Source organism: Chlamydomonas reinhardtii, chromosome 17 (assembly GCF_000002595.2).
Source record: "Chlamydomonas reinhardtii strain CC-503 cw92 mt+ chromosome 17, whole genome shotgun sequence".
NCBI classification, from domain to species: domain Eukaryota; kingdom Viridiplantae; phylum Chlorophyta; class Chlorophyceae; order Chlamydomonadales; family Chlamydomonadaceae; genus Chlamydomonas; species Chlamydomonas reinhardtii.
In genome coordinates, this window is record NC_057020.1 from 6,973,783 (window position 1) to 6,981,565 (window position 7,783).

Sequence of the window (7,783 nt, forward strand, 5' to 3'; positions counted from 1 at the left end):
AAACGAACCTATATGAGCGAGATTCATGTGTACCGAGATTATGGAAGGCGGCTACTACTGGTCCCCGCCTTCGGGGTCTGTTCCAGCCAGGTTGGCATCTCTGCTCAGGCCCAAAGACGCGCCCAGAAATGAGCGTCTCCACGCCAAGAGACGGACATTGCTAGAATGCCAGTTGGCCCGAGGGCTGTGGCGGCCATCAGCCTGGTGCTGGTGGCACTGCAGCAGTCGCGTGGCGTCGGGCCTGCCTGCGGTGCGGCGTCGGGGGCCCACCACACTCTGGGCAGGTTGACAGCGGTTCGGCACGGGGGCTGCCCTTGGCGTTTGTCAACGCCGCCCAACTGATAGCCGGTATGTGAATGTATGACTGTTACAGTTCTGCGTGTGGCATGGCCCCTGTGGGCCTTGGGGAGACGGGCATCTGCAGCGGCTCCCGCCTGCAGTACTACTGCTACTGCTACTGGTGACGGGCAATGCGCTGCAGCTACGGGGCTGGTCACCCGAACTGTCCACTTGGGCAGTGGGGCCGGCGCCGGGCCCTGCAGCGCACGCGCGCCGGCGCGAGCATGTGGATGTGGTTTGGATTGTTTGCGGAGCTTTGGAGCCTGACGCCAAGGCGCGAGAGGGAAGCCCCTCTCGCTCAGAGGTAGGTGCAGGCTCATCCATGGGTTGCAGGTTGCGACAGCTGGGCTAAGTGAGAGAGGGCCAGGCGGCCTGTCTGAGTGAGCGTGCGCCCCAGTACCTACCTACACCAGGGTGCCCTACCGTGAGCCCAGGCCAGGGTGCGGCGGTGCTCCCACTGCCGCGAGTCCAGCGCACGGTGCACGCAGCACGCGCGTCAGGCGGCCCTCCCGGCGTCAGGCCCGGACCTCGCAGCGCGTGCTCGGACCAGGCGGCATTGGGGCATGCGCAGGCGCAGGCTGGCTTTGCTGGGGCTGTGGCGCGGAAAGGAAGGCGTGGATCTTGGTGGATCCGCGGACGTGCAGCCGTCACGGGTCGTCACGGGTCCGCAGAGGCAAGTTTGTGACGCCCGCGCGTGTTGGGGCACACTGAAAGCATTCTCTAACATATCGCTACGTCACAACACGTGTATAGGAGTTGAACACATGGATGTGGCCGCCGACCTAACCTGCCGGGTGTGCCTTGAGCTGTATGACGGCGGCCAGCGGCAGCCGTGGGACCTAGGATGCGGCCATTTGCTGTGCGGACAATGTTATGAAAGGCTCCAGGCGCGGGGTTCACCGCACTGCCTTTTCGACCGGCGTCCCTGGCGCTCGCCCCACGTCCAAATTGATGTTCGTGCGTTGGCTGAAAGGTGGCAACAAACAAAAAGTGTAAGCAACTTAAGTGTCTCGATGGCTGTGGCGTTTGACGCAACTACTTTAGCGACTTCCACCAACAAAGCTCGTTCTCCTGCCGGCGGGTGTGTGCAGGCAAGGCCGAGCGGCAACGGGAGCCCCGCTGTGCCGCAGCACGGCAAGGCTTCAGGCGGTGCCGGTGAGTTGCAAACCATTGCAAACCCTTCAGCTCCTGGCGCGTGTGAAAAGCCACCACGAACCCGAGCTTTGCCCGTATGTGCCTCGACCCATGCAGGCGGCACTACCCCGGCATGGAATAGCACTCCGGCGCCGGCAGCGGCAGCGGCGCCGGCAGCGGCAGCAGCGGCGAATCGTCAGCAGCCGCCGAGTAGCTGCTCCAGCGTCCTGCAGGCGCCCGGCAGCACCCCTGGAGCGGGGGGCGGCGGCGGCGGCGCGCGCGGCACCGCAGGCGCCGGGGAGCGCGACTGGCGGGACTGCGTGCGCGGCAGCTTGTGGCACTGCGTGACTGATGACCTACCCGAGCAGCTCGTGCGCGCAGTGGGGTTTCCGCCACAGCCCTCCGCCGCCGCCACTGCTAGTCCCGACAACCCTAGCACCAGCAGCACCAGCAGCAGCACCAGCAGCGGCGGCAGCGATGGGGACAGTCACGGCGGTGGCGGCGCACGTGCTGTTGTGCGGTCGGCTGCTCGCGTGTTGGTGTGCGGAACTGGGGCGTTGCTGGCCATACACTTCTGGAGGTACGCAAACTGGGTGGTCCCCACGCAGCAAGGCGTACCATGCATGGGCACCGCACGGAAGGGCGGCATGGGTCTGTGGGTGGCAACAAATGTTCCCGTGCGCTCTTCCAGCAGTCTACTAAGTCCCCGGCATCGCCCGCGCAAACAGCATTCACTCAACTAACTTGGCGGAATCCTTGGTTGTCGTTGGTTCCCGCTGCACACAGGCTCTTCCTGGCGTCCTTGTTGATGCTGCTGCCTGCTGCGGTATGCCTGGTGGCTGGACCCGCCGCATTCGCCCGGCTCGGCCCGCAGGAGGGGGAGTTCCCGCTGCCACGCGGCTTCCTGATCTATGTGCGTAACAAGGACGCCTGGACTGCCTTGCGGCAAATGCACAGCATGTTCCATGTCCTGTTTCCATGGCCGCCGTCTTGAATCCATGCATCGCACAGGCGTCGCTCACATTCGCCGGCGCCGCGTCGCTGTGGCTCACCCTGCGGGAGCTCTGGGCGCTGGGGCTGGCGCAGCAGGTGCTGGTGGCGGTGCTGGCGACGGCGGCGGTGCTGTCCGCGTTTCACACGTATGTGCACGGCTGCAACTGCGCGACTGGTCGCACGTGCCGCCGCTGGTCCTGGCTGCTAGCCGGGTGCACCGTGCTGGCGGCGGGCGTCATGTGTGCGTGCTGGAGCGACAGCGTGGCTGGAGCGTTCAACATCCTCTCTTGGCCGCTCATCAGGCTGCTTAGGCTGCTGGCAACGCCTGTCGTTGCAGCAGCGCAATCTATAGCGGCGTTGGTGGATGAAGAGCGCATCCGCTACTCCGAGATGCGCACGCTTTTCGCAACTGCGGCTGCAGTAGCTGCAGCTGACAAGGATCTTGCAAAAGTCATTGCAGCAGAAAAAGCGATGGCGGCTTTGATAGATGGAGCGTTCACTCCCTTCAGGCTGCTAACGCTGCACGCAAACGCTGCAGCAGCAGCAGCAGCGGAAGCCGTAACGGGCACATCCGCTGCTGTTGTAACTGCCTGGTGCAATACTACGGAGGACGCCAGCAGGGGCGGTCCGATGGAGCTGCTGCAGCTGCTGGTGCTGCTGCCTGCACGCACTATGATGCCCTTGACCGTGTGTGCTGTGAGCACGGTGCGTGACCTCGCGGTGTGCATTGCAAGTTTTGTTCAGTGGGTGCGCCTTAGCTGCTGTCTGAGTGCAGCTCTACTACTAGATTGCTCAGTGCTGGGCTGTGTCGTGGGCTGTGTCGTCGGCTACTTCCTTTCTAGGCCCAATGGACAACCTGTTGTGCCCCGGCCTGCCCGATGGCTGTACGCACTGCCCCGTACGTGTGTTTGCGCCGCAGGTGTTGATTGCCCCCAATCTTTTCAGGGCTCTACTGCCGGGGGCGGCTTGCCTGCCACAGGATGCCCCACTCGGCAGCAGCTTCCATCACGCGGCGAGCGCCGCCGTAGCGCGACTGGCGCTGTCGGTCAGCCTGGGCTCGGTGTTTTCTGTGAGGTAAGGTGTGGTGGTGCGGTGAGGTGGATGAAGGGATAGTATGAGTTGGGGCACGGTGCGGTGAGGTAGGGTATGTTGGGGGAAGTAGACGTGCAACGTCTGCATTTGTGAATGCGTCGCTGCTGTCTGGAGTGCGGAGGTTGTGCCGACACCTAACTGCCATGATGATGCGGAACGTAAGAACGTAGCCGCATGATGAGGACCGTGCGCTGGAGCGACCCAAAGTAGCAGCAGGGGTTTGGAAATCCCGTACATGAGGGGTCCCCGAAACCCCATGAGCCGGACAACCCCATGTCATGCTGATCCTGCCGCATGTGCATGTACGTGTGCTCGTGGTTTATCCTGTGATGCATGCAGGGTGGCCCTGGCGGTGAACGCGGCCGTGCTGACCGCCTTTCACCTCTTCCACGCCGCACGGCTGGGTGCACGCTGCGTCCAGTGGTTGCGGTCCCCAACACGCCGTACCGCCACCCCACCACCCTCCTCCTCCTCCTCCTCCTCCTCCTCCTCCTCGGCGGCAGCAGCGGCCTCGGGTGGTGGTGGCCTCTCCCTCGCCATGCTGGATGACCTGCTGTGTGCGGCTGTGGGGCTGCTGTGGAGCCAGGCGCTGCTGGTGCTGCCGCCCTGGGCGGGCGCTGTGGTGTGGCTGGACGGGGCGCTGGGGCCGCTGCTGGGGCAGGTGGCGCGGCTGCTGCGGGTGTCACGCATGGTCACCGGCCTGGCACTAGCCCTGAATGTGAGAACCTACCGGTATTGAGCCACACGCACGCGCACGCACACACACACACACACACACACACACACACACACACACACACACACACACACACACACACACACACAGACGCATAGCTGCACGCGTACATGGCCGTGCCCTTTCATCTTATGTTTCTCATCACGCACGTGCTCGAGATCCAAGTCCTGCCTGGCCCCGTGTCCCCTAACCACCCGCCTGCTGCTGGCTGGCGGCGCAGGCGTCCCGGCTGCTCCTCTCCGGTGCGGCGCGGGAGCGGCTGCTTGCCGGCTACCGGGCCCACAGGACCAGACTGGAGGCAGCGGGCGGCTACGTGCTGAGCGTGGCAGGTGCGGTGGCGGTGGCGGTGTGACAGCGGGTTGGTGGTGGCGTGGCAGTTATGATGCAGCGCCGGCTGGATGGTGTTGCGGCGGTGGCAACATGTAAATAGCATTCCCTGCGGTCAGATCCGGTGCGATCGACTTGTGCATGCCCCTCCCTCAACCACTGTGACCAACTTTGAGCCTCCCCGGACTACGGCCTCAAACCATTCTGTGCTTTGATGCCTCAGGCGCTGTCGCGGCCATGTGCCTGCTACTGCTGGTGCTGCCGCCGCGCCAGACGGCAGTGGTGGAGCGCCTGGTGCTGTGGGGCGGGGCGGCGGAGCTGGTGCTGCAGCTGCTGGCGGCCGGTGTGCTGGGCGCACAAGGGCATGGCATGGAGTTCAGACAGTACGCCATGCAAGTTAGGCAGTATGGCATGCAGATCAGGCAATACACCGTGCAACTCAGGCAGTACGGCATGCAGTTCCAGCAGTACGCCGTGCAACTCAGGCAGTACGGCATGCAGATTAAGCAATACCTTACGCAACTTATTGGACAGAATGGCGTACAGTTTCAGCAGTATGCCGTGCAACTCAGGCGGTACGGCATGCAGTTCAAGCAATACCTTACGCAGCTTGGACAGCATGGCATGCAGGCCAGGTAGTGCGCCGGTAGGTAGTGCACGCACGTCAGGCGCGTCAGGCAGCACGGCATATGCAGGTGGTTGACGTGGGATACATCGGGATGACGTGGGACTTTCCGCATGTCGTTGGGGACAGGACAGGACGGGGCTGCTGGGAACGGCACGGCAACATTGGCGCGTGCTGCGGACATGCTGCCGTCCCTGCTTGGCGTCCATGGGGCAAATATTGTTTCACATGTCGGAATGGTAGGGTTTGGTTGTAAGGTGTATGATGGGACAGTGGTAAGGCAAGTTGGCAAAGTCCCGTAGGGTGCAGCTGATTCCCAGACCCAACAAATGGCATACAATTGGCAGCGGCAGGGCAGGAGTGCGCGGCTGGTCGAACGCCGGAGTTACTGTACCGACGATGCTGGCTGGCTGGAAGTTTGCTGACGAGCATTCCTACGATATCCCAGTCCAAGGCAGGATGCCGGCACGGGGGCAGGTGTGGCTGCGGCTTTAACTGTGTGGCGCTAGCAAGCAGCAGGCTGGGGGCTCCCGCATGCGGGGACTGGCCGGACTGCGGCACTTGGCCGAGAGTGCGGTGCAGGAGGCGCGCCGGGGGCGGCGTTGGTGGCAGCACCGGTGAGATGAGGCTGTTTGAAGTGGAGGATGCAAGGGAGCCGCCGAGGGAGGGCTGCTCGTTGCAGTGGGGCGGGATGTGCGTGGCGTTATGGCGATGCAGCCGCCGTGGGGTGCGGACAACGCGTGTTCACGTAGTCACAACCACGGCCTCACAGGCTCACGACCTGCCGATGTGCCCCGCCCCCAGCGCAGCACCGCGCGTCCTGTTGACCTCCTAATGCCTTCCCCCCCAACACACCCATCCCACACCCACCCAGCCAGCCAAGCCACCACGTGCCCAGCCCTGGCCCTTGAGAGCTCCCCAGCTCTCGCCCGAGCCAGCCACCTAGGGCTCTCTGTGGAGCTCTGCGGGGCAGCTGCGGCAGCCTTGTGCCCGCGCCGCACTCCCAACTGCCGCAGCCTCACCTCACAGCACGTCCAACAAGTGTTCACATGACAAGTGTTCACACGCCAGGACACACATACGGTACACGGGTACACACCACAGCACGTTCAAGTGTTCACACACACGGGTACACACCACACACACATGCGGGCACGCTACCTGCTGCAAAGACCACCACAACGCCCCGGCACCAACCCGCTGCTTTCCGCCGTCCTGCCCCTGCCCCAGGTCCTCCTGCCCCTGCCCCAGCACGTCCTCCTGCTTCCCCACAGATCCTGCTCCTACCCTGCACTCCTCCTCCTCCTCCCCTTCATCATCAGCCGTTCCGCCCCCCCCCCTCCGCCGCCACGTGCCCGCCGCTCCTCCTCATCAGCCTCCGCGCATCTTCTTCTTGGAGTTGACCCAGTGCGGCGCTGTGTCCTCCGAGTACCTTTGGGCGGAGGGGGGGAGAAGTGTCACGTCATGATGCGGGTTGTGCATGTCACCGGCAGAGCAGGAATTGGCCGTGCATTGGGGATGGTGGTTGGTTCGTGCCATGCCGCGGGATGCTACAAGGGCGCAGCGCCGGCGTGGTGCGACTGGTGATGAGCTAGGTAACTGCCGGGCAGAGGGCGAGTGGCTTGAGGGCGGGGCAGTGAGCGCTGGAGCGGTTGGCTTTGGTCCTTGGGCGCACACGCCATTACCTGCTCCAGCTGACCCCCTTGTTGCGGTAGCGTAATGATCCCTAGACGGCCAGCTACCCCCACGCCAAACAAACAGATACACCCCCCACCCCGACCCTCACACACGGACTCCCCCCGCCCAAAGCCGCCCCCAGCAGTAGTCGTACGTGATCTCCATCCCCCCCACCTGTAGTCGTACGTGATCTCCACCCCCCCCACCTGTAGTCGTACGTGATCTCCACCCCCCCCACCTGTAGTCGTACGTGATCTCCATGCCGGGCGTGACGGGCTTGTCGGCAAAGATGGCGATGCGGCTCTCGCCGTCCACCAGCAACACCTGGGGGGGGGGGAGTACATTCATTTATTAGGTAAGAAGGGTGGGGTGAGGGGATGGGGGCAGGGGGGAAGGGGGCGGGAGGGAAGGGACGGGAGGGAGGGCCGGGGAGGGGGGCGTTGGGCGTTGCACTGAATCGCCAAGTATGGTATGGGGGAGTACTGTGCACCCGCAGCCGCAGCCACGGCCACGGCCACGGGCATGTCGCTTCACACCCACGTAGCCAGCCAGCCCCACACCTTGAACACCCAGCGCGCACCTTGGCTTTGGCCACTGGCTCAGAGCTGTGGTTGGCGCAGCGCAGCTTGTTGCCCCTGGGGTGGCGGCGAGTGCGAGCGCGCGCGTGTGAGAGAGTGAATGCGCTCGCGTGTGCTCAAAGAAACAACATAGGAAGGCCGCAGACGGTATTGGAGTAACTTGCGCGCGTGTGCGGCCCTCCCCCCCGCCCCACTGCCCACACTAGTTTGGGCTGGTACGGTACCTGCAACCCCCCCCCCCACCCCACTGCCCCCACTGGCCCGCTGCGCTGCTGCCCCCCC

General features: G+C 64.1%; 2 protein-coding genes across 2 annotated transcripts in view; one reads left to right on the forward strand and one right to left on the reverse strand.

The window, feature by feature from the left end:
• The first annotated feature begins 27 nt into the window (after positions 1–27).
• CHLRE_17g746197v5 (uncharacterized protein) lies at positions 28–5,959 on the forward strand. The gene is made up of 10 exons (XM_043072753.1): positions 28–250; positions 1,093–1,331; positions 1,431–1,494; positions 1,591–2,053; positions 2,260–2,386; positions 2,485–3,171; positions 3,386–3,540; positions 3,898–4,276; positions 4,515–4,623; positions 4,845–5,959. The coding sequence occupies exons 1-10, from the start codon at positions 166–168 to the stop codon at positions 5,258–5,260; spliced, it is 2,724 nt and encodes a 907-aa protein (XP_042915212.1). The 5' UTR covers positions 28–165; the 3' UTR covers positions 5,261–5,959.
• A 22-nt stretch (positions 5,960–5,981) lies between these two features.
• Positions 5,982–7,783, reverse strand: part of CHLRE_17g746247v5 (uncharacterized protein) — a 9,986-nt gene continuing 8,184 nt past the window's right edge. The window contains exons 16-18 of the mRNA XM_043072754.1: positions 7,504–7,558; positions 7,162–7,247; positions 5,982–6,678 (exon numbers count right to left, since the gene is read on the reverse strand). Of these exons, the coding sequence (XP_042915213.1) occupies positions 6,618–6,678; positions 7,162–7,247; positions 7,504–7,558 (202 nt within the window). The 3' untranslated portion in view covers positions 5,982–6,617. The remainder of the gene's footprint in view (positions 6,679–7,161; positions 7,248–7,503; positions 7,559–7,783) is intronic.

Bases quoted from the DNA above. Each gene is read 5' to 3' on its own strand.
- CHLRE_17g746197v5 (XM_043072753.1), top strand. From the start codon at position 166: ATGCCAGTTGGCCCGAGGGCTGTGGCGGCCATCAGCCTGGTGCTGGTG. The intron at 1,332-1,430 runs GTAAGCAACTTA...GGGTGTGTGCAG, and splicing joins GGTGGCAACAAACAAAAAGT to GCAAGGCCGAGCGGCAACGG. The intron at 1,495-1,590 runs GTGAGTTGCAAA...CGACCCATGCAG, and splicing joins CAAGGCTTCAGGCGGTGCCG to GCGGCACTACCCCGGCATGG.